The sequence below is a fragment of the Carya illinoinensis genome, chromosome 1 (genome assembly GCF_018687715.1).
Source record: "Carya illinoinensis cultivar Pawnee chromosome 1, C.illinoinensisPawnee_v1, whole genome shotgun sequence".
Lineage (NCBI taxonomy): Eukaryota > Viridiplantae > Streptophyta > Magnoliopsida > Fagales > Juglandaceae > Carya > Carya illinoinensis.
Window position 1 is genome coordinate 50,095,273 of NC_056752.1, and position 25,944 is coordinate 50,121,216.

Below are 25,944 nucleotides of genomic sequence, written 5' to 3' on the forward strand. Positions count from 1 at the left end.
AAAAATAAAAATAAAAAAAAAAAAAAAAAAAGTCAACCTTGGACCGAATGGACCGACCGGACCGGACCGGACCGAATAGGACCGGACCGAACCGGTCCTGAGGGAGTTCGGTCCGGTCCAGGGTGAGAAAACCCTGGACCGAATAGGTTCGGTCCGGTCCACAAAACCTCCCCGGACCGAACCGAACCGGACCGAACTCCCCCCTATTTCTACCTATCCTCTCAAATCCACTCTCTCAACCTTTTCATAAAAACACTTAAATCTTAATTTGAATATAAATATTTAAATTTATAAGAACATTTATTTTTCAAAATAAAACAACTCTTTAAAAAAGGTTGGAACACGCTCAAATAATAAATGAGCTGTCTGAGAGTATAAGATGAAACTCAGTAATCAGGTCGAACTCATCTAGCATTCAAATAAAAATTAAATGAATAAGACTTCTCGTTACTATTCACTTAAACTCAACTTATTTACGTAATAATTATAGCCATGTCATTACACATGTCATTATAGGCTTATAGCCATGTGTATTTTATTTTGGTAATCCTCAAAATTCATATATCTATTTTTAAAAGAGCACCGCTCATTTATATCGCTAGTTATGTTTTTTAAAATTTTCTTATATTTAAATATTTTAAAAAAATAAAAAAAATATATCAATATATTTAAAATTATTTTTTTAATTATTAAATTAAAAAAAATTATAATTGATCAAATGGAGCGGTATATTATAGGCATCATTTACTAGGTTTTTTGTTTTTAAAAACACGACAATCATTAGTATTGTTATTGATTATCTATATCCAAAAATAATCTCACTTTTTAACTATTAAAGAGAAAAGTCACTTGCATTGGATCATTTGTAACCAAATTTTTTAACTTTCAGCTACAGTAAACAAAAAGAGAAAAACAAATTTGATACTTACTGTTTGGTATGCAAATGCTTATTTTATTATTTTTTTGGAGGGGCACGGGTTCATGGGTTGGGGGCACAGATTTAATTACTTATTTCTAAGTCCTTTCTACTTCAAAGCATATGACCGAAAAAAAAAAAAAAACTACTACAAAGCATATGAGCATAAAATTACAAAAAAAAAAAAATAAAAAAATACAAAGCATACGAGCTTAAAAAAAAACTACAAAAATAGATGAACTTTATATTATTTTATTATTATATAATAAAAAAATAACTATTTCAATGTAAAAATTTATATAAATAAAATAGCTAAAATTTAAATTGATCTTATATTCATTAAAATTATTCTTTATATATGTATAATCCAATAACACTCTTACCTAACAAGAATATAACACTGCTGCCATAAAACCCGGACAAAAACACATTCAAACTGTAGCCAAACAACTGTTGTCGCCCCAAACGACGCCGCATAGGATATTCACTTTTACCTTCACCAAATGCAAGCAAGCTTGACAAATTCGATTCCTTCCAATATCTCCGATTTCCCCCCCGTTAAAAATCATCGAGGCGCTCAAGAATCCAAGATCTCATCGCAGTCCCTTACCAGAGACCAAATTCAACAGGTTTACTTTTCTTTTCCTTGGCTTGTTCACTTAGAATTTGCGATTGACAAGTTATGACCTCTTTATCTTTGATTAGGAAGCTAATAGCGCATATAGATATTTTAAGTGAGTTAGGGTTTGTATGATCACTATTTTATGATTTTTTTGTTATTTTTATTTTGTTTTAAGTCCTGTGCTTGGTTGCTCAGAATATGGTGGAGGAAAAGAGAAGGAAATCGAATTTATCTTATTCGTGTTTTATGATGTTTACTGATGCAAAAATTGCGTGTTTTATGACGTTCTGTAGTTCAATGAAATGAAATAATTCGAATTCTATGAGTAATCATGGTTTAAAGGCGCTTAAATGGGTGGGTACTACGTAAATTTGTGCGTGCACACCGTATAGTTATTTAGGTTTCTAACTATCAGAGTTCCAGAGGTTGGCATGTTTGTCTATGTGAAATCTGATATGCATGCTTGTCCATGCGATAGTCAGTGTCGGATGATGTAAAACTTCAACTTTGCGATTTATTTTAACAGTGATCACAATTTATTAAACTCTTAGGAGTGCCCATATATGACTGTATATTTAAAGAATTGTTTTCGTTTAAGCTTCACAGTTTTTTTTTTTTTTGGTTGCAAAACATATTAATAGCAATATTATATCTGAAGTTGATGGTTTCACATTTTGATGGTTTTTAGGGTACATTGATATGGCAGGGCGAAACCGTGGCCCCCGTGAAGCCTTCAATGATAGGCATGGTTATCCTGAAGGACCTTTCATGCGGGGTCCTCCGATTCCTAGGCATCCTCCTCCTCCTCCTCATCCTCATCCTGCTTTGCTGGAGGAAGAGCTTGAAATGCAGCATGCTGAGATTCGGAGGCTCTTAGGCGACAATAGGAGGCTAGTTGAAGACCGTATGGCTCTGCATCGAGAGGTTGGCGCTACCAAGGAGGAGCTTCATCGCATGAACCTTATTATTTCCGACATTCGTGCAGAACAAGAAATGCGATGTAGGGACCTTAGGGAGAAGGGCATGAAGCTGGAGGCTGATCTCCGAGCAACTGAGCCTTTGAAAAATGAGACCGCACAACTTCGCACAGAAGTCCAGAAGCTGAATAACCTTAGGCAGGACCTTGCAGCACAAGTTCAGAGCCTCACAAAGGACATTTCAAGATTGAAAGCTGATAATCAACAGATTCCTCTTTTAAGAGCAGAGATGGATGGCATGCACCAGGAGCTTATGCATGCTAGGTCGGTACTGAGACTCCATATGTAGCTTTCTTCTCCTAGCTTAAGCCTTTTGTAGCATGAAAACTTTTAGATTCATGTTTGTTTACTAATTGAAAGCTTTGTTCTGTAGAGCTGCGCTTGATTATGAGAAGAAAGCAAACATTGAATTGATGGAACAGAGACAGACAATGGAGAAGAACTTGGTTTCCATGGCCCGTGAAGTTGAGAAGCTACGTGCAGAATTTGCAAATGCTGACAGGCCGTGGGGTGCTGGTATCAACTGCCCATTTCACCCTTTTCTTAAAGAAGCTTGATTTTGAATATTATCGTGATAGTGTATTACATATTATGACTTATTTATAGGCATCCATATCATTGTATATGCATTTTGCACCTATAGTTTTTGTTTTTTATAGGTAATAAGAAATTTTATTCCAAGTAAATAGGCATGGCCCAAGTACATAAGAAGTGTACAAGAGAATACACCTAAATAAAAACTAAAGCAAAACAAAATTAAAGAACGGCATTACAAATATTCATATCCCTCACTAGATTGTTCACCCAAAAATTTAAAGTGCTAAAGAAAAAAATCCCTAAATTCCCCCATAGTACGTTCAAAATCTTGGAAGCACCTCCCGTTTCTCTCAAGCCATAAACACCAAAACAAACACGAAGGAATCATCCTCCACTCAGCTTTATTGCCTCCACAATCTGCAGCACCTTCCCAACTAGCCAAGAAATCCACCACATGAAAAGGCATCACCCAAGCAATGCCTTTTTTTTTTTTTTATAAGTAAACGATAGTATTAATAATAAATAGGCATAGCTCAAGTACACAAGAAGGTATACAAGCGGTAAAACCTATCTAGGTGGCTATAGTAGTCACTAGAAACTTGTGTACATTTAGGCCATTAAAGTCTATAGCTAGAGACCATAGAAATAAAGTGCTGAACAAATAGATACAAAGCTCCTCAGTTGTCCTCTCCTTGTCTTCAAATGTTCGTTCATTTCCCTCTTGCCAAATACACCACATAATGCAGATAGGTACCATCTTCCACATAGCTTTGACATGTAAATCTCCCCCCGGCATCGCCCAACTGGCTAATAGTTCAAGTACTGACTTCGGCATCACCCAATTTAACCCTACTCGATGGAATACTTCACACCACAAGGCTCTCGCTATCTCACAATGTAGCTGGAGATGGTTCACTGACTCACCATCTTTTTTACACATACAACACCAATCAGTAATGATTACCCGCCTCTTCCGCAAATTATCGGTAGTCAGAATCTTGCCCAGAGCTGCTGTCCAAACGAAGAAAAGTGTTTTGGGCAGTGCTTTATTCCTCCACAATCTTTTCCATGGAAACGAAACATTCGGTATAGCTGTAAGGGCCTTATAGTAAGAGCGAACCGAGAAAATACCCTTACCCATATGTTTCCACCACAGTTTATCTTCATGCAATCCGTTCGGCTTCGTAGAGTACACTTGGTTGAAAAAATTAGTGAAACTGTTTACTTTCCAATCATGTGCTGCTCTACAAAAAGTGATGTTCTAGTGAACTTGATCCCCCGAGCGAACCAACAGGTCCGCGACCGAAGCTTTTTGATCACAGGCCACTAAATATACACATGGAAAAGTGTCCTTCAGTGCCTCTTCCCCACACCAAATGTCCCTCCAAAAACTTATACGTGTGCCCTCCCCCACCAAAAGTTTAGTATTATTGGCAAACATCCTCCACCCTCTTCTTATTTGCTTCCAAATCCCCACTCCATACTAGGCCTGAAAACCGACCTCTTCGGTTCGGTATTGCGCCGAACCGACCGCCGAACCGACCACCATTTTTCCTAATTTTGCCGACCGAGAACCGACCGTTCAAGGGCTGGAACCGGCCGGAACCGATTCCAGTCGGTTCACGGTCGGTTCACCAGTTTGGGCCAATGTTTTGGGCCTCTTTTGGGCCCCTTTTCAGAAGGCTTTTTTTGCTCATTTCAAAGTGTTTGGGATTTTTCTACTCAATCTAGTGAATTTATTAGTCAATATTCACAATATTTTAAATTTTTCTTCTTGTATTTTTAAAATTCATTACTAGTTTAAAACAATAAAAATAATATTGTTTTAGAAACTAATAATAGTAACTAGTAAGTAGTAATTACTAAATAATACTTTAAAATCTAATAAGTTAGTTAATAACTAACTACTAAGTAATCAATAAAAGTATCCACTAAATGAGTAGATGTTTAATACAAATACAAATACAAACCAACACAAATTGTTTTAAGTAATAAACAAGCAACTAACACAAATTAAACATTAAAATCTTGGATCTTTAATTCTTCATTCCATATTCGAAAAGTCTTCAATTTTCAATAGTTGTGACGCCTGATTGTGCTCCTATTTCTATATAAATATGAAAAAAAAAATTAAGATTAAACATCAAATATTAATAAATTTGGATAATCAATAAATAAATGAAATTAATTTATAAAAATAAATTAATATTGAATGAATACATTACCAGATTCCACTACAAAACTCTCCACATTATCCATGGCCTCTCGAAGATCAATTGGCGCCGACGGATGTCGTAACCAATTTTGAGTACAAATAAGTGCCTCAACTGTTTTCGGAGCCAATGAACTCCGAAACTGATCAAGTACACGCCCTCCTGTACTAAATGCTGACTCTGAAGCAACAGTGGAAACAGACATGACTAACAAATCTCGTGCAATCCTTGCAAGTATAGGATAATTAACCTCATTCTGTCTCCACCAGATCAACAAATCAAAAGATGAACTGAGTGCCTCACAACCATCTGATAAATATCGATCCACCTCTGTTTTAGCAGCTGATTCAATCTCGTTATCTGGCTCATACCAATCCATATACAATTGTGACTCTTCTTCACTTTCTACTGAGGGTATAGATGTCGAAGCGGGCACATGTTCTTGACTACTCGAAGTAGAACCAAATGTAGCATTATACTCATCGTATTAGTCGAATAGTAACTGCCTCACACTAGACACCAAATGTAATCCTCGAGTCTCATCATAAATTTTTCTCAAGTTGCGGGTGAGAAGGCCTAACTTATTTCGAGGATCAAGCACAACGGCAACCAACAACAACAAGTTCAGCTTATCCAATAAACCCCAATACTTATCATATTTCGTTCTCATGCTTATGGTCATGTTCATCAAACAACTATTAGAACTCTGACTCAGCCTAACCAATTCTTTTTGGAGCATGCAAATCTCCACAAAACTTGTATTTGCCGTGACATGAAGGGACCCAGAAAAGCGACAAGTGACATCATAGAACATCTTCAAAAATTTCACAAAAACCCGCACTGTCTCCCACTCATCAGCTCTAGGAGGCCCCATGTGTCCCTCATTAAAATAAGATAGAAAATTGTAATCCTCACTCTCCATCCGCCTAAAAGCCTTTTCAAATTTCTCAGCCGCATCCAACATCATGAAAGTTGAATTCCATCGGGTTTGCACATCAAGACACAACAATTTTTTACAATCAATTTTTTCTTTTTCTGCACACTTCTTAAACTTGTTTAATCTAGCAGGAGAGGAGCGCACATATCTAACTGCATTTCTAACCATTGTGATGGCGTCATTACACTCCTTCAAACCCTCATTCACGACAAGATTTAAAATGTGAGCACAACATCTCAAGTGCATGTACTTACCACCCAACACATTCCCCGTCAAAAAATGCTTCAAGTAAGAAATTGCAGTATCATTTGAGCTAGCATTATCAACAGTCACAGTAAATATCTTATCAATGCCCCAATCAAGGAGGCACGATTCAATATATTTTCCAATTGTATCCCCTCGATGATTAGGGATCAAACAAAAATTAATGATTTTTTTCTTCAACTTCCAATCATTATCAATGAAATGGACAGTTAGGCACATATAATTCAAATTTTGTATCGATGTCCATGTATCAGTAGTCAATGAAACTCTCATCTCCCCGTCTTTAAACAACTTTCTAAGCTTGGCCTTTTCAGATGTAAACAATTTCATACAGTCTCTTGCAACTGTAACACAGCATGACACTTTAAATTTTGGTTCAAGTAACCAAACCAACTTCTTAAATCCTTGTCCTTCAACAATTCTAAATGGCAATTCATCAATAATTACCATTTCCGCAATGGCCAACCTCACTGCATCTTCACTATATTTGTGGGTTACAAGATTTCTTACCACGCTACTATCACTCTCTCCAACTTCCTCACCCGCCAATGTTTGTTGATATCTATCTAGAGGCCCGCGTTTATGAGGATTTCTTGGACATGCAGATAAGTGGTTTTGCATAGTTGAAGTCCCATTTCTCTTTGAGTGGAAAGCATAAATCTTGCCACAATAGTTACACTTAGCCTTCGGATCATCTACGTGATAACCCTCAACTTTAGTAAAATGATACCAAACAACTGACGGGTCCTTCCCTTTCCGTTTCCTAGGAAGTGGACAAGTACTACTAGGAGCACTTGAAGGTTTTGGTGTTTGGGTCTCTCCCAAATTTACGGTTTGTTCATCATTATCAAGATCAATTGGAGTTGATGAGGAATCCATCTAACATATGAAACATTAATTTCAAAATTAATTAAGAAACATATATATCATTCATGGCACCAACAAAATAATATATTCAGGTTCATGCAATTAGAGATAACTGAGAGAAACTAATTATTTAGTTCTCTTGATCTGCATCATATAGCACACTCTAGAATAATAGAACGATAAACAATATTTAAACTTCAAGACTTACCATCTAGGATTAGTTATGAAGTTGCACTTAATCGTTTTCTTTCAAACTTGTGCTCATCTTATAGACAACTTAATTTATATAGATATATATTCTAACATAACCCTTAAATTAATTTTTACTTTTTTAAGAAAATAGTAAAAGTTAATGATAATACATAATGTTGTTATAACAATCTTATTTCTAGAAATCATCAAAAAATAATATTGGGAGTATATCATTACTCCTTTATTTCTTAATCGGATTTAGCAAAGAAAAGGGTTATAATTATCATGAGCTAGCCCTCCAAATGCAATCTTAATTATAATCAGTAGCTTTCCATATTTATTGGTTAATATTCCATGAGTACTATAGATAATTAGTCAGTGATGGATTCTATGTCAAGGCTTAGTGGCTTAAATACTAATTACTATGCTGCTTTACTCAAGAAACAACAAGATCCTAGCATGTCCGAGGCAGTTAGGCACACTAATTGATCTTCGAGATTGAACAAAATTTGAAACACTAAAAATATATATTAATGTCCGATGCAAAATAAACACTAAAAATAAACATTAATCTAAAAAAATAAACACTGATCTTCAAGAACCAACAAAAGTTGGAACACTAAAAATATATATATATTTTTGATAAATACACTAAAAATAATATATATATATATACTAAAAATACACTAAAGATTAATACTAAAGATACTAAACAAAATACACTAAAAATATATATATATATATATGTCCGATTGTCCGATGCAAAATAAACACTAAAAATAAACATTAATCTAAACATTAATCCAACATTCCAACTTAGTAAAATGTAAATAGCAAGATCCTATCAAAAAAAAAAAAGAAACTTACATTACTTAGTAACTTACACCGATAGAGGAAGCCGGAAGGTGCGTCGCGCCGTCGAGCAGAGGCTGGGAAACCGAGAGGAGGCCAGACGCAGGGAGCTGAGCAGTGACCAGGAGAGGGCCAGACGCTGGGAGAATGGGAGAAGCCGAGAAGCGATCGGCAGCCGTGGGAAGATAGTTTCTGTTTTCAGAAACTGGGAAGGGCTTAGGGCACGGAAGGAAATGGAAACTCGAAGGGGAAGGGGGGGTATTTTACCCTAATACCAAACGGCGCCGTTTGGCTTAAGCCAAACGGTAAGCCAAACGGCGCCGTTTATATTTAAACGTAATCATTTAAGAAGTCAGAAAACGATGCCGTTTCAATTATTTAAGTGAAACGACGTCGTTTTTATATGTATAAAAATGAAAAAAAATATAACTGAAACGGTCGGTCGGCTTATCGGTTTATTTAGACCTGAACCGCACGCCGAACCGACTGATGCCGGTTCATGATAATTTCCCTCGACCGCCGACCGGTTCTTGGCCGGTTCCTGGCCGGTTCCGGCGTGCTGAGGTCGGTTTGGGGCGGTTTATCGGTTTTCTGTACACCCCTACTCCATACGATCCATTCCCCTCTCTAGTACACCATCCCCCCCAAAGGCTGCCATATTTACTATGAACTACTACTTTTCATAGTGCTTCCAGCTCCATATTATATCTCCAAAACCATTTCCCTAGGAGAGCCCGATTGAAAATTCTCAGATTCTTTATCCCCAACCCTCCTGAAGAAATTGGTTTGCAAACCGTATCCCAGTTGATTAGATGAAACTTGAATTCATCCCCTAAACCACTCCAAAGAAAATCACGGTACAATTTTTCAATCCGTGTTGCCACAGAAGCTGGAATTGCAAAAAGAGACAGAAAATAAGTGGGTAAGTTAGAAAGAGTACTCTTTATCAAGGTCACTCGGGCTCCCTTAGACAAGTACAGTCTCTTCCATCTAGCCAATTTTCTTTCTATTTTCTCAATAACTGTATCCTAGATAGCTATGGCTCGTGAAGTCGCCCCCAAAGGTAAACCCAGATAAGTCATAGGAAGAGCGGTGACCTTACACCCCAATGTGTTAGCCAACTGTCGAGATCTACTAACATTCCCAATTGGAACTAATTCTGATTTATCAAAATTTACTCTCAAACCTGATGTTGCTTCAAGGCATAACAGTAGCGCTTTCAGAGTCCTAAGTTGTTCTTGTTCAGCCTCACAGAAAATCAGCGTGTCATCAGCAAAAAGTAAATGAGATATCGAGATAAGGCCCCTATGCAGATCACCCACGGAAAAACCAGCCAGCAAACCATTATTAACTAGAGTCATTATCATTCGACTCAGGGCCTCCATTATGATAACAAAGAGAAGAGGGGACAATGAATCCCCTTGTCTTAAACCTCTCGAGCTGTTAAAAAAGCCTTCTGGACTGCCATTAATCAGAATTGAAAATCTTGCTGTTGAGATGCACCATCTAATCCATCTACACCATTTTTCCCCAAAACCACACCTCCTCAAGAGATATATAAGAAAGTCCCAATTTACATGGTCATATGCCTTTTCCATGTCTAATTTACAAATAATCCCTGCCATACTGGATTTTAATCTACTATCCAAACATTCATTGGCTATTAATACCGAGTCCAGAATCTGACGACCCCTAACAAAGGCATTTTGTGGCTTTGAGATTATCTTTCCAATGGCCTCCCCCAACCTGTTTGCTAGAATCTTTGAAATAATTTTATAGACCCCGTTAATGAGGCTAACGGGCCTAAAATCCTTCACTTCTACAGCCTCGGTCTTCTTCGGAATTAATGCAATAAAAGTCGTGTTCAAACTTTTCTGAAATTTCCTTGACGAGAATAATTCCTAGAAGACATTCAGCAAATCCTCTTTTATCACCTCCCAACAAGTGTGGAAGAACCCCATCGAAAAACCGTCTGGTTCTGGCGCTTTGTCTTTCCCCATTCGTCTGATCACTTCATATATCTCCTCTTCCTCGAACGCTCTTTCCAATCTTGCCGCAATCTGTGGCTCAATGGAATCAAATACAAGTCCATCCACTTTTGGCCTCCATCCCTCTCTTGCTGTAAATAGTTGTTCGAAAAAATTTAGCACATGTTCCCGTATCACAGGGGCCTCCGTACACTCTCTACCATTGATACTCAGCATCTCAATGGTATTATTCCTCCTATGCGAATTTGCCACTCTATGGAAGAATTTTGTACTTTTATCCCCTTCTTTCAGCCACAAAGCTCTTGATTTCTGTCGCCAAGATATTTCTTCAAAAGATAATACCCTTTCTAACTCTTAAGTCAATTTTGCCTTTCTTGTTCTTTCCTCTACGGAGAGAGATCTGCCTTCGTTGATGCTTTCAAGAAACTGTAACTCTCCCATCATATCTTTCTTTTGCTCCCCTAAATCCCCAAAAGATTGGGAATTCCATAGCTTTAAGTCCTCATTTAAAGCCTTTAATTTGCCTGCAAGTATATGAGATGGAGTACCATTAAACTGATAAGAGGACCACCAACTCCTAACCTTATCCACAAAACCCTCGCTTTTAAGCCACATGTTTTCGAACTTGAAGTAACGACGCCCACTTTGAATGCCTCCGCCATCCAGTAAAATTGGAAAGTGATCTGAGCATAGACGTGGCAATCTCCTCTGGCAAACATCTGGATACTGACATTCCCACTCTGGTGATATTAAGAATCTATCCAACCTCGACCACGTCTGATTATTGGACCAAGTAAAAGGGCCACCTATAAGTGGTAGATCCACCAGGTTCAACTCAAAGATGCAGTCGGAGAACTCCGTCATAGCTGGGCGTGTACGACTATCACCTGATCTTTCACTAGGGAACCTTGTGATGTTAAAGTCCCCTCCTATACACCACGGGAGATCCCACCAGCTGTGTACCCTCGCAATTTCTTCCCAGAGTTGATGTCTAATGTTGTCAACATTCGGTCCATATATTCCTGCAAAAGCCCACAAAAAGTTATCTTCCACCATCTTAAGAGAAACGGCCACCGTATATTCCCCTATGAACTCCTCCCTCTTCATCATCACCCTTTTGTCCCACATCACAAGAATACCCCCTGAAGCCCCGTTTGAAGCCAAATAGACCCAATCTACATATGGGCAATGCCATACACTTCTTACTATTTTTTGGGTTACCAATTTCAATTTGGTCTCTTGTAAACATACAATATCCGCCCGCCATTCCCGTAACAAGTTTTTTATGCGAGAACGCTTATTATACTCATTTAGCCCCCGAACATTCCACGACACTATTTTTGGCTTCATAAAGAAACAAAAGTACCCTTCCCTTTGACCCTATCCCTACTAGCACTACCCTCTTTCGAAGACCAGTCCAATCTCTTAAGCTGCCTACATTTCTTGGCTCCTTTATTCTTAGAACGTGAGTGTCCCACCTCAATGGCCGTGAGAAGAGCCAAAAACTGTTCTTCATAGCCCACACACTCCATGCCCACTATCTTTTGAATGTCTTTAACCTTGTTGAAAACCCAATCCGACATCTCACACTCATTTGGTAGAAGACAATCTAAAGGAAACGGGCTCTTGTCCCCCTGCCCTTCACACTGAATATGACCTTCCCATTCCACCAAAGTATTATGTATCTCCACTCCATCTGAGATGGTTTCCGATGGAACCACAAGTTCCTCCCTTAAGGTCATCGTCTGGTTTAACTCTTGAGAGTTAGGGACCATTGTTAAATCATTGTAATGAGAAGCAGAAGCCTCCCTTATGACATCCGAAATGTTCTGTCCACCACCCGCAAATAGAAAAGCTCTCGGGAACTGGTTTTCTTCATTTTCCTCCATATTCCCCTTATTCTGTTCGATTTCGTGTTCTGAAAAAGCTCTAAGTGTTCACCCTCTGAGCCTTGTATCTCCGTTTGAGGAAAAAACTCCCCCGTCGTACTTATCGGTTTAGTCTGTGCGTAAAACTCTGGAAAAAGAACCACCGGGGGCTGTATTTCCTCTTTTTCCTCCACACAATACGGCAAAATCTGTTCTACTCTCGTTGCTGGCGATGTCTGCGTTGCCGGCATGATTTTTGCCGTCGTTCTCTGTTCGGTCTGAGCATGGGTCGTCGTTGTCAATTGTGTTGCCGAGGTAGATGGGTCGGATCTCGTGTTTCGGATCCTCCATTTCTTTTGTATTACCGGCCCGTGAGCTGAGGCTAGGCTCCCTGGTAAGGCCTTTACCTGCAGGCCCCTTTTTGTCAAAAATTTGAGGCCTCGTGAAACCCTCTTTCCCTACCTGGCCCAACTCAAGCCCATTATAGGCCTGTCCCATTTCCTTCTTTAATAATAGTTCGATTTTCTTATGCATATCTTCTATCTGCGATTTTGCCTCCCATAGCAATGTCAACGTCTCCCCGTCAGTGACTCCCTCTAGTTGTCTGTTACAACTCTGACACAAAACTAGGCACGTCTCTCTGTCAGGCTCCTGACCCCATGCCATACCTTTTTGTACGAGCATATCTTCCTTCTCAGTTCTCTGACCCTGCGGTTGCTCCACCATCAGAGCCTCCTTGTAGGACAAAGGCTGTGACTGCACCAGCCATTGCTTGACCATCGTCTTCTTCCTAGTTTCCTCATTGTGCACATTTCTCTTTTTATCGAAGAGATCCCACAGCGCCTCCCCCATCTTGTTCCACCCATTTCCTTCTTCCTTAGGTATGAAAATGAAGTTCCTCCTCCCACCCACTCCATATTCTACCACTGCTAGGTACCTACCTCTCGAATTTGAACACCTTTGAGCAATGAAACTACTGCTGCCTTCCCTTTTTGAGGTATAGAATTCCTTTTGATCTTCCTTTGAACAGACCTCCATGGCCTTTGCCAGCCACTGCACCGTTGCTGGGCCCAGAGCTATCTTTGCCACCATCCTCCAAGATTTTTCTGTGATAACCACCCTGCCCCCCTCCTTTACCAGCGTGAAGCATTTTGAATCAATAACTAACTCCTTACACCACTGCATAGCGTATGACCCAAGCAATGCCTACCCTTGCGAATAGCTCATTCCACAAAACAGTCACCATTTCGCAATGAAGAAACAGGTAGTTAACAGATTCACCATCTTTTTTACACATGAAGCACCAATCCATCACATATAAACCCCTTTTCCTCAAATAATCAGTTGTTAAAACTTTCTCCAGTGACACCAACCAGCAGAAAAATGCTACTTTACTGGGCACTTTAGCTTTCCAAATGCATTTCCAGGGGTACGTTTTATTACCATGACTATTTAAAACCTTATAATAGGAATTCACAGAGAATCTGGACTTATTATCATTAACCCACAGCATCCTATCCTCCCTGATCAGATCAATCTTCGAATTATAAAGTTTTACATAAAAATCAGCAGCTTCACTCACTTCCCAGTCCTGTAAATCTCTAGAAAATTCCACATTCCAATACAGCATATTATTAGAAAACAAGTATGAATCAGCCACAGCAGCCCCTTTATTTTTAGCAACCCTAAAAGGCTAGGGAATGGTAATTTAAGGGGAGAATTATCACACGAAACATCACGGCAAGAGAAAATATTATTCCCGGTCCCCACTTTGAAATTAATATTTTGCACCTATAGTTATAAGCTGACTGTTGTCTCTAGAGTTCCTTTGATTTGACATGTCAACATTATGGAGAGTATCAGTTATCAATTTTTGTGTTGTTGTGGGAGTCAGAAAATTACTTAGAATTGTCACAGTTGACAAGAAAAACAAAAGTATGAAAGAAAAAAAGTCAGGTGTATTGGGGTTGGCCACATGTCTTTACAAAGCTCTCTATTTTTTCCACTCTACCAGTGATAACGTATTCGATTGTGTTTTAATCATCTTAGCCTCTGGCGTCTTCCTTGTTATTTCATATTTCTTGTTGCACCCTTACAAACCATCTTGGTGTGGTGTTAATTGAAATACATACATATGTTCCTATTGGAGTTTCATTCTCATCCAGCAACCTAAGAACTATGCATGCATGAATGTATGAATACATTCTACATTTATTTTGAAGGGACTTTGGTCTCTAATTGTTGACCTTGGATAATCTGTATAAAGTAACATGAGGAGAAAAGGATACACTTGTGTCCTATAAACTTCCATTTATAATCACATTTATTGCCAAGAAAAAAGAGGTATGAGAATATTGAAGTTTCTTTGATGAGGAAAACAATTGGGAGAGGCGGGGCTTACACGTTACTGCTTGCAGTGGATAGGTTCTGCCAGAGGAAAATTATTCGCCTGTTTCCTATCATGGATAGGAAAGAGGCTAATAATTCTCATAGGTTGGGGTTCTCTTCATATATTCTGGGTTGTGTTACACAATCTCTATGACTTCCCAAGTTCCAAGATAATTTTCTTCTTCTACCGCCTGCTATTAGTTTCTGACTAGATGGAAATTCTTGTCCTATCTATGGAACATGAGATTCCATATAAAATGGACCTATCAGTGGTTGGCATGGTCCCTGTCTCCCCCGTGCAGATGCACAGAGAAAGATATTATGACCAGTTTCGTGTCTGTTTACTCATGCTAACTTTGGTTCTTTAGCAGCTCAAGAGTGTCTCACTACTAATTGGGAGTAATGGTTGGGGAAATTGTTGTTTAAAATCTTTTACCTCCTGAGTACTTGGGCTATGCCTATTTATTCAATAAAATTGTTTATTTATATAAAAAAAATATTTTTCCTCCCGAGACCAAAGGGCCTTTTAATTGTTTCCTTGCTTGTTTAGTATTTATAAACATTATAACAGCTGTCATGCATTATAAAAAACTTTTAAGGAATGGGCAGTGCTTTGAAGATAGAGAATGCTCAATGGGAGAACTTAGAGAGTTTTTCTTTAGTGCTTTGTTTATTTGGGCTAAGTCTCTTGTATTGAATGGAGATAATCTTCATGATTTGCTTTTAGCCTTTTCTAGTTCCTAGCTTGTATTTAGGTGTTTTCTCTTGTATACTTCTTGTGTACTTGGGCTATGCCTATTTACTTGTTAATAAAACTTTTTATTCGTAAATATTAAGAATTTTATTAAAAGGCGAAAAGATGCAATCCAAGTGCAACGAAATGTGTACAAGAAAGTCATTTATAACAAACTAGAAGAGCAAGCACATTATGTCTTTGCATATTTGGAGTTTCATTGTTGTGTTACACTTTGCTTCTACTATTTTAAATTATTTATGGTCTCTGCAGGTGGAGCATATGGGATGAAATTCAGCAGCTCAGAAAGCGTCTTTCCTGCTTCTTATGGAGATGGATATGGTGTTCATCTGGTAAGCATCCTCATATGATGGAAATTTCTTTATTGGCATTTTGAGATTATTTTTTGCCATGTTAGAGTCCTAGGTTTCTATCTTTGGTTTTATTATGTCATCTATTTTTTTTTCTTAGGGTGCTGCTGACAAAGGTCCTCGGTATGGTCCGGGTCCAGCTTCATTGGGAGGAGCTGAGAAGCCTCGCACGACTCGTCGTTAAGATCTGGGTGATGACTGTTTGAATGGAGCAATGGCTTTCCTGTTCCTTTTGATGTCCGTTATTTCAATATAAATGGGCGAGAGAAGTGTTAGTTTCCATCTACATCTGCATGTCATATCAATAGTAATTTATCTGGATACATTGTGTATTCATCCTAAATTAGCATCTAAACGATTTTACTGTTTCTTTGGAGCATAGTATGTTGGAATATTTGGCTCTATCATTCGCTAAAATTTTGTTATATTACCATTATTACTTCTGCGCTTTATTCTCTTTTTTCTGGGCACTTCATCTTGATTACACTTGTCTTTCTTGTTGGCTACAAGCTGACTATTCTGGAATAGTGTGTTAGTGTATCATCCACACAACTTTCGAAATCTCAGCTTTATTTGATGATATGAATCCCATCCTTTGCTGAGTTCTGGCCCCTCTAGAGTCTGAAGTATATATATATATATTCTATGGAATCGACAGGGAAAATTCATCCTGCCTTACTGAGATAATGTGGTCTACTTCTACAGATGAGGCTTTGTTTTCAAGTTTTAATATGAATTACGGTGCTTTCGTGCATTATGGATGTAATGCACTTGAAGTGTTATCAACTTACAATTTGGTATTTGGTTATTTGGTCTTTTTTCCCCATTTGAAAGTTTGATATTGAGGGTGTTAAAATGCTTTCCGGAAATTGGTTGTAGAGTGCCATTATATTGTTATGGGTGGAACTTTTTGCCAAAGAGGATCAAGAGTTATTCATGTTTAGATTGTAGATCTAGGGTGAAAATTTCATCGCGGAATATGATAAGCTAATCTTATCACTGTGGGATCAGATGATTTGAAACACGTTTTGCACTGGGAGTGCTGATTGTGGCTACCCATTAATAACTGCCTTTTCAAGAATGCATTTCAAGAATGTGTTGCAGGGACTACACAATATGAAATTAAAATCAAGAACAGAAATATTTGAGGTTGAAATGTGTATTGTTCAGCACGGTTTTTATAACTAAATTTTTAACAAGACCATGGACATTCTTTTAGGTGGGTTGCTAGGATAATATCTTGTTTTGGAGATTTGCAGGCTTTTGTAGTTCTGTTATTGGTAGACTTGGTGACCAGGTGTCATTTCTCATAGGTTTTGTGAAATCATGTTCCTTGGGTGAAATTTGTGGCTTTGTTGGAGTATCATAAGTATGTTGTTGCGGTGGATCTTGTGGTTTTGCATATAGGTACACCAAGCATCTATTATTTGTTTAGATTACAGGATTGATGAAAAGTAATTATGCCTTGCAACTAAATTCTGAGCTATGGCCATATTTTTAAGTTGACATAGACAGTGGGTTCAGGACATTGGCTCATCTGAAGGGGAAATATTCTTGGGAATTCATTGATGTAACGCTGGATTCCTGTTTTTGTCCCTTTCTTTCATTAGTCCTAAATGGACTTTTGTTCTTTTCCTATTCTGTTGTGTTGGGTGTGTTCTCTTATATACTTCTTGTGTACATGAGTTGCACCCCCTCTGGGCTATTAATAAGATCGATTGATTTATGAAAAAAAATTTATTTGTATAGCATTGTGCTGTCACCATAATTGAGTGTATCAAAGTGTGGTTCGCTTTTTATGGACATATCAACAAGAAAGCACTAGCCATGAAAAGCATTCATTGGAAGAAGGCGGAGTTTTTAAGAATGCAGGAGGGGCTTTAGCCTTGATGAATTTTTGTGACAAGCGATGTTGGAGTCTGAGAACAACAGCTGCCACTGAGCAATCCTTCCTGATACCGCTGGCTTCTCAAAAATATACTTAAAATGGGTCCATATTGGAGAAAAGCCAGACTTTGTAGGCTAGCATGCCATGTCTAACTCTCCAAGTGCCCAGACAAGAACAAGGAATGCCCGAGTTTTAAATCTTACTTCTCTTATTATGCCATATAATCAGGTTGGGTGTTATCATAAATTGAGAGAGCATCAAAGGGTTATTCTCTCTGCAGTTTTAAGTTCCATTATTTGATTAAAGTTGTTTTGGGTGAGAAGATATTGATCTACATGTGTTTTACCCCTTCTCTACTCCCGACAGTATAGATAGTGGAGTTAGATTTTAGATGGTTCCAAATGAGTGAAGCTTAACGCTTATGATACCTGGTAAATTTTAGTTTGAAAGTGAGGAATGGGGATTGTTGCTCTAATGGAGAGGAAATGGAGACTCTATGCTCCTCATTTGGGCTAGTTTATTGGAAGTGGATTATAAAGTTTGTTTCTTTCATCTCAAAGAAGGATCATTTGGATCTGGATGATAGAGGAAGTAGGAGGCATGATGGAGATACGAATGTGTCATACCCACAGGCAAGAAGTTCCATTTTTTTTGGACAGCCTTCTCACAGGTGTTGTTCTAGCACGGTTTATTCGCTAAGTAAACGTGTGGAAATTGAAGAGTTATGCAGGTGAGCTATTCTCATGATGTTCTCTTTCTTTACTTGGGTTACTACCCTGTAAACTCTTTGGACACCAAACAAAAAATCTGCCACTTCTGTAAGGAAGAAGTTGCTCCAACCATTGAAATTACCTGGAATATCTGAAGAAGCTTTTATATGAAATAATATTCAAGAGATGTGGCTGTTGAGACTTGAACCACTGTCAGCTGGTTTGGAAGTGGTGCACCTCAACCGTTAAGCCAAGTGAAGGCTTACTGAATATCTGAAGAAGTTATGGTGGCAATGCCATGCGACGAGAGGTCGTGCTGATTTGATCTCCATAGGCAAGTATTTCGCCCCCTTTTAATAGTTGCATGGGTCTGGAATTTCTTATTTGTTGTTAGACTGTGTACTGATATTAAATACTGGCTGTGGATCCCCATGATATCCTAAGATTCAGGTTTGTATGTTTAATATAGAACTATACTTTCAAAGTAGGCTCTCGTTTGTTTTCATTGTTGTGGTCTATGTTTAGCATAACATCTTAGATTTTATTACTATTATATGCCCATTTACACTTCACACATAGTAGGATCAACCTTCTAATGAGATTTACCAACCCATTTCATTGGATGATATGGCTTGCTCCTGAGTTTGCTATTTTGGGCCGATATGGTAATTAGCTTCATTAGGGACCTGTGAAGACACCTGCATGGTTAGCTGCTGTTGAACCGTGCCACAGAACTTATAATATGAGTGTATCAGTTTTTGCTGAATTATTACTTAATGTAATGAGAAGCAGCAATGTAGGATAACAGCTTAAAAGTCGGTTCCTAAGAATTATTAGATATGTTCCTGGGTTGCATAATTTAATGGATTCTCAGATATGTGGATATATGAAATGGTCCTTTCTTTCAAAGGGCTTGTTTTTCACCTGGGTTCTTTTTGGAAGTTGGAAAAATAGTTTCTGCTTGAAGGAGAAATTTTCAGTATATTGAGTGACAAACGGAATCCATGGTCTTGCCTGTGAAGCTCTCGTCCAGATGAGTATGCCCAATTTGTAGTTTATGAGGTTAAGATGGAGCACATGGATCATTTTAATGGTTTATATAATGGGCTATGTTTCACAGTGGTTAGGTCCTATAATTGGAGAGAGATGTTTCTGTTGGGAGTTTACTGAAATGGGTGGATGTCTGTTGAACAACTTCAAGTTGATCTTATATTCGGTCAGAGATGAATGGCTACTGTAGAGCAGAAAACCTTCTCTGCAAGTTATTTTCTGGTGGCTCTGTATTGTTTGATTTTTAATCTGATGTATGAGCCTAGTACAATCATGGATAAAATTATAAACAGGACATCAAGATCGATAGCTTTATGTGGTACAGTTCACATTCTGCACTTGGACCTTTAATATTGGTTAGAGAAAGTGCCTTTTGAATATATGTGCCCACTTTTTTACTTGGATCCATTAGGCAGATGAACTATTCTTATCTAGCTTCTCATCTAGCTTCTTTTTGTTTGGTGTTAGACGGTGATTTGTTGCTTCATGGTTATTTTTTTCATGGTGTAATCCGTGTAATATGGACTTGAAGAGAGAAATGCTTTGATATAAAGGATAAATTAAGTGGGAAATGGTTTCATATGGTCACTATGCGTTTGCCTCACCGTGATGATCGAAGTAATTTTGGTCAGATATTCCAGGGTTAGCATTGAGTTAGAAAATGTTGGATTCTGGCCTTTGGGAATTATTGATGGGTCCCTGGGGCTCTTTGCATGGATTATGGTCTGCTACTGATATGACTAGGATAATTCAGGATAAATATAAGCTGTAAATGTTATTGTGGGTATGGAAGCACAGGGTGTTGTGTGCATGTTTGGTGCCGCCAAGTTGGCTGCTTATTTTTTGCTTTATACTTCTAAAACCACTTAATACGTTAATTAAGAAATATGGTCATTTGATTAATACCAACATTGCATACATACTGTTGTACCTTTTTATTGATGCATGTGTGTATGTTGATATTGTAAATTAGCGGGTTTTAACTGATTTACTCATATTGTGTGCTGCAGATAGAAGTGACTTCCGCAGAAGGTAGAGGAAGAGAAAGGATGATTTAGATAAACATCTACAATGCTGGCTAAATGGTTTTTGAGTGTGTGGTTAGCGTTGTGGTTGGAGGGTCAAAAGCACTTTTCATGTCTACTTGCCCCTTGTTGCGGCAAGGCGCTGGAAGCACTTTTTGCAAGAAGCGGGTTTCTTCTAACCACACTACCGTTGCAGCAGCAATTCACTGTTCCTGGAAGTTTTCTTTCATGGAGGTTTAATGACTTCTCTTATAACCCCAATAGACCTGCTTCCTTTAATGCCCCTTGTCTACTACTATCTCATTTTTTCCCCTACCCTAGCCAGTATCCATCTGCAATGTGCATGATTGCCAATCCTTCCGGTTCATTGCAGGATTTCAATGCCACTGAGTGAAAACTCCTCGGCAAGAACATGTCAAATATTTGTGGAAGGTATTTGATTTCTGATGCCAATGTGATGCTGGAGTTGGTTGTAGACATGGGTATTTCTTACGGTTCTGAAGTTGTGTAATGCAATTTTGCAAGAGCTGGCTGGATAATGGATAACTTTTGTGACCGGTCGGTCATGCCAGAATCGCAAGAACTAAAGGTCACAAAGACATCTTTGGCAGGGCTGCATCTGTTGGGCTTAGTTTTTATTTTAAATATTCGGCTGGGCGGAGGTATTGGGAAGGTTTAGTTGATGGGCTTGTTTGGAAGGAAAGAGATAGGCTTCAGTGGTTACCCCGCGAGGGAAAAATAATTCATTACTTTTTTCATGATCTATTTGAATTGATTTGAATTGGAGCACTCCTTAAAATGAATACGTCATACAGAGTTAGGAATAAATAAAAGAATACATGTACCTTCATGCTCCATTTCAATTTATTTGATTTTTGATTAATCCAGGTCGAAACATGGCGCAATGTATCGAGTCCAATAACAAGCAATTTTTTTAAATTTGTTAGATTTTTTGTTGTAAGTGATACTCAAGTTGCTCAAAAGATTAATTGGAGAAAATTGTTCATATTTTTGGAAAGGAATACAAAATGTTTTAGTAGAATGCGGTGTAGAAAGTGAAGGTATGGAAGTTACCTCAATCTCTTTTATATTTTTGGCAAATGATGATGATGATAATATATATCAGTTTTGCTACAGGTACCCGGGGTTGGGTACCTTTGGGAGAATCCGATATATATATAAAAAAAAGGGAGAAAGCCGAAAATACAAATGAAACCCAACCCAGAAAAACAGTTAGCGTCTGGGGTGGCTGCAGTAATGCATTTGGTTTCGTTGAAGAAATGATCAGCTGATCAAAACACTTAGAAGGAAATGTCCAATTGGTTTGAATTAATTTTAAAGATCTTTTTTATATGTTCTGTCCATTGTTTCCAAGAGTTTTTGACTTTAACAAGTGGGGTTTCTCTGTTTTTAGGCCTACTGAATTAAATGCATTGAGGGGCACAGATCCTTCTCTCTTAGTGTGGCCTAAGCATCTACACGGAAGGACACCCAAGAGCTTTTCATCCGGATTTTGGACCAGATATCCAGATGTACTCGGCCAAAAACTCGGATTTCAAACCCAGGCTGAAACTCAGTCTGGTTATAACCCGGTCCAGAACTTGGGTGGATCCGGATTCGTTGAAACTTGAAAATCCGAGTTTCGGGTTGTACCTGAATTTTTTCTTTTCTTTTCTTTAACTACAAAAATCTATATTGTTAAATTTCTTTTAAGAAGGATTTTGTTTTTATTTTAAAGCATATATTCATTCTATTACAAATTTTTCAAGAAAAAATGTTGAAAAGCATATTCTTTTATATACAAAATTAATTATTATTTTTAACTAAATGCATCTAAAAAAAAAAAACTGTAATCACTACATATTATATTATTTGGTATTTATACGTTACATTATAAAACATAATTACAAAATATGAAATTACATATAAAAAATGGATTACATAGAGCCACTAATACATATTAATATGTCTGCTTCATACAATCAATGCATTTCTCAATAGCCATTGTTGGTCCAAGCTTATCTACAACTCCTCATATACGGTTTGAGTTGAGTATCTCTCACCAATAGTCTCCTAGCACCCCTGTAATTAATAAGTAGCATAAATTTTAATTAAGCTAAAGAACAATCAACTTATTTGAGTTGAATCAATAAAAAAAATTCCTAGATAATCCATTTAGAAGCTGTTTCACTTCTTAATTCTAGAATTCCAAGTACTAGACAATAAGGTAGAGACAAAAGAGGTAAGAAAACATATATCAAAATATCCTTCTGGACAACTAAATTAATGTTGGAAGTTTGTAAAAAGATGCATGCCTTCTTTAAAAGCAGAGGCAAATAATAGCCACAAGATGACTTCTTGTCAAGTCTTGTCCCATCACTAGTTTGATTCTTTCCAGTATTCTACATTTTCATTGGCTGATTGCATGCATTTTCCACCCATGTTAGACCTTTGATGGATATCTTATATATGGAAGATACCTCAACAATGAAATTCCTAACTTTCAAACTGAAAAAAGGCTTTGAAATTTCATTGCACTTTGGAAGTCTAAGAAAATTAAATGGGGACTATCTACATTGAAGCAGGATGCAGTTTATTACATATGGGTGCAAGTTAACCTATACTCCAAATCAAAGGCCCCAACCATCATCAATTTTCTCAAACTTGTAGCTAAATTCAATCGAGGACCTTACAGAGCAGTTATTTGTATGAATTCAATGCATGCAGAAATGAGAACATCATCACAAATAAATGGGAGAAACGGTTCAAGGTTCTACCATAATCATTTAAAAAAAAAAATACACAGAACCTGTTAAGCTTCATAACGTTATTAACTTATTATTATTATTTTCGAAACCTTTCTTGCTGAAAAACCAATGAAACGATTGCTTCCAAGAAAGGTACAAGGAAATTCAAATACATCATTACTGGAACAGAGGCTTCCAATTCTGAAACTAAATGGTGGGATTAACAATTTCATTTTAAATAAATTATGTCAAGATTTATTAGTTGATGGCTTAAAAGTATCTCTTCTGCATACCTTTTGTGTAAATAAATGCAAGGGATCAATAAAAGAAACAACATCAAAACTACAAGTTTTGTGCCAAAAACAGATCAGAAAGACATTGAAACTACAAGTTTTGGGAAGTTAACAAGGGAAGCAAACTCATTTGATAGAATGTTTTACTTTCCTATAGGCCAAACAAAGAATAAGCCCAATGTTCTGACTTTCTTTCAAATAGGTCCTTAGGGTGAAAAACCAAGCAATTTAAAGAGCATAATTAGAATCTACCTCATCTAAGTGCATGATGGTGGCTGCAATAAACAAAAAAAATTATGAATATTAAGGTTTGTACTCTTTTGACAACACAATAACAGATCGAACCATAAATATTAACGAATTAAAACGGTATTGGTCGTAATTATAGGACTCAAGTAGTGTTTCCTCACACATACACACGTGCCCATGCCCGTGCCCTAACAAATAGAACAAACTTCTCAACAGAAATCAGATTAACAATAGTTTATAGAACAGGGCACTCTTTTACATGGGCTATGCTTATAGCTATCAATAAAAGTTCTTGCTTACCTATCAAAAAAAGTTCATAGAACATGGCAGCATTCAAATAATATTTCATAATACTTTCTTCCATCCTGATAGCAATGACTCTTAGTTCTCGTATTGCAAAAGGGTTAAGACACTGAGGAAATACCAACCTAAGAGCCACGATAAAAATAGAATAATAACGAAACAGAACATAATTTTTTAGTCTTCTCTGTTTTACCATTCTCTTTTCCCAAATAGAACGAGATTTTTAGGATGAAATTGATGCAATGAAAGGCCGAGTAGACTCCAACAATCAAAATAAAAAAAATGTAGGAACCCTAGATCTGGGCATAAAACACAAAAAAATGAACACAAAACAGACCCAAATCAACAGATTAATAAAAGGAAAAAAAAAATCCTAAAAAACAGTTGTAGATCTAAACTTGAACAGATTCTAGCATAGATTTGACCCTAAAAAACCCAAAAAAAAAAAAAAGAAAAAAAGAAAAAGATACATGCAGATCTAAACTACCTTTCACGAAATGAACATCTCGAGTAAGAGAAACGGCGAGACCAGAGTATACGTGCAGCTAAGGCTAAAACCCATAAAAAAAAAAAAAAAATTATACATTAAGATCTGAACTACCTTTCAAGAAATGGAAATCTCGAGTGTGTCACGTGGGTTGTTTCCAAACTGGTTTCGTGTGAGAGAGAGAGAGAGAGAGGTCTGCTATCTGTGCTTGGGGAGAGAGAGAGAGAGAGAGAGAGAGAGAGATCGACGATTGAAAAGTGAAACGAAGGTTTTGATATATATAACCCAGGTACTGAGTTTTAAATCCGGAACCCGGATTGTATAACCGGATTTAAACCGGAATGGTTTGGATTTTATAATGTGGGTTTTGGCGGAACTTGATTATCCGGATTTCGGACTGGGTTGGGAAAAAATCCGACCGGAATGAACAGTCCTAATTGCGCTAGAAAGTTTCTCTATTCATTCATTATCCACAAGCTCTGAAATTGTGGTCACACCAAAATCATATATAATTCACTTTGAAGTATGTTTGTATGCCATTCTTCTAGTTCTAGGTGGGGAAGTCATAGTTAAGGATTTGGGACAGTATATTTTACTCCTTTCATTCTCGGAAGGCAGAGAGTATATTTTACAGCATCCATGGTATCTACCAGCAATGCACGTGGATATTACACGTGGATGGACGTGAATGTGAGAGGCCCAAACCGTGTGCAAATAGACTTTTTTTAAATATATATATATATATATATAAGGAAATTTTTTACATAAATTTCCATTTCTGTTCACTCTAATTAACATGAAAAAAATGGTCCTTGATGTGAAAAAATATTTTCTTAAATTAGTTTAATTATATTTAAATATAAATATATATATATATATAATGTTTACCATATTTAATATTAGAAATTTAAAAAAAAAGTCAAGCACTTTCTGGTGGTGGGACCTCTAACCAACCACAAGTTTTTTCTTTTTTTAAAAAAAAAAAATCATTTTTCAATCTTATAAATGGATGATAATTAAAAGATTTACAAATATAATTTTTCTTCAAGAAACTATGTTAATTAGAAAATTACTTAAAATGATATTAGATTTGATTAAAAATAATAAATTTTACCATAAGAGTAGCGTTGACTGGGTAAAATTATTAGCTTAAAAAACAAATTATTGGGAATTTATACTCCTTTTATCTCTTCTATCACCTGGGAAAGTAGTACTGGAACGGTATCAAGGTAGTGATGCGATGGATCTTCCTGTCATCGTCGCGTGCAAAGAGATGATGAAGGAAGAAGAGTAGGCCCATTCTCTGCAAGCGACGCAAGCTAGCTAATTGCCTTACTCCATCCATTTCCTTTTCCCAACTTCATATCACTTCTAATTCCTATTTCTTGGACAATTATCTGAGTGATCATGTCATTGCACTTCAAAGGGTTTTAAAAGGCAAAGTTAATGCTCACAAAAATAGAATGC

The 25,944-nt window shown here is 37.3% G+C and overlaps 1 protein-coding gene across 2 annotated transcripts; it reads left to right on the top strand.

Annotated features, from left to right (window-relative positions):
• The first annotated feature begins 1,390 nt into the window (after positions 1–1,390).
• LOC122281492 (protein FLX-like 3) lies at positions 1,391–21,440 on the top strand. Of its 2 annotated transcripts, XR_006230241.1 has the most exons (7): positions 1,391–1,545; positions 2,227–2,779; positions 2,889–3,031; positions 15,628–15,707; positions 15,826–15,996; positions 20,384–20,632; positions 20,772–21,440. XR_006230241.1 is itself a non-coding variant. In XM_043093011.1 (5 exons), the coding sequence occupies exons 2-5, from the start codon at positions 2,238–2,240 to the stop codon at positions 15,907–15,909; spliced, it is 849 nt and encodes a 282-aa protein (XP_042948945.1). In that variant the 5' UTR covers positions 1,391–1,545; positions 2,227–2,237; the 3' UTR covers positions 15,910–16,177. The 2 variants fall into 2 exon arrangements, 1 of the variants encoding a protein (XP_042948945.1); XM_043093011.1 differs by lacking the exons at positions 20,384–20,632; positions 20,772–21,440 and having other exon boundaries at positions 15,826–16,177.
• Positions 21,441–25,944: the final 4,504 nt, after the last annotated feature.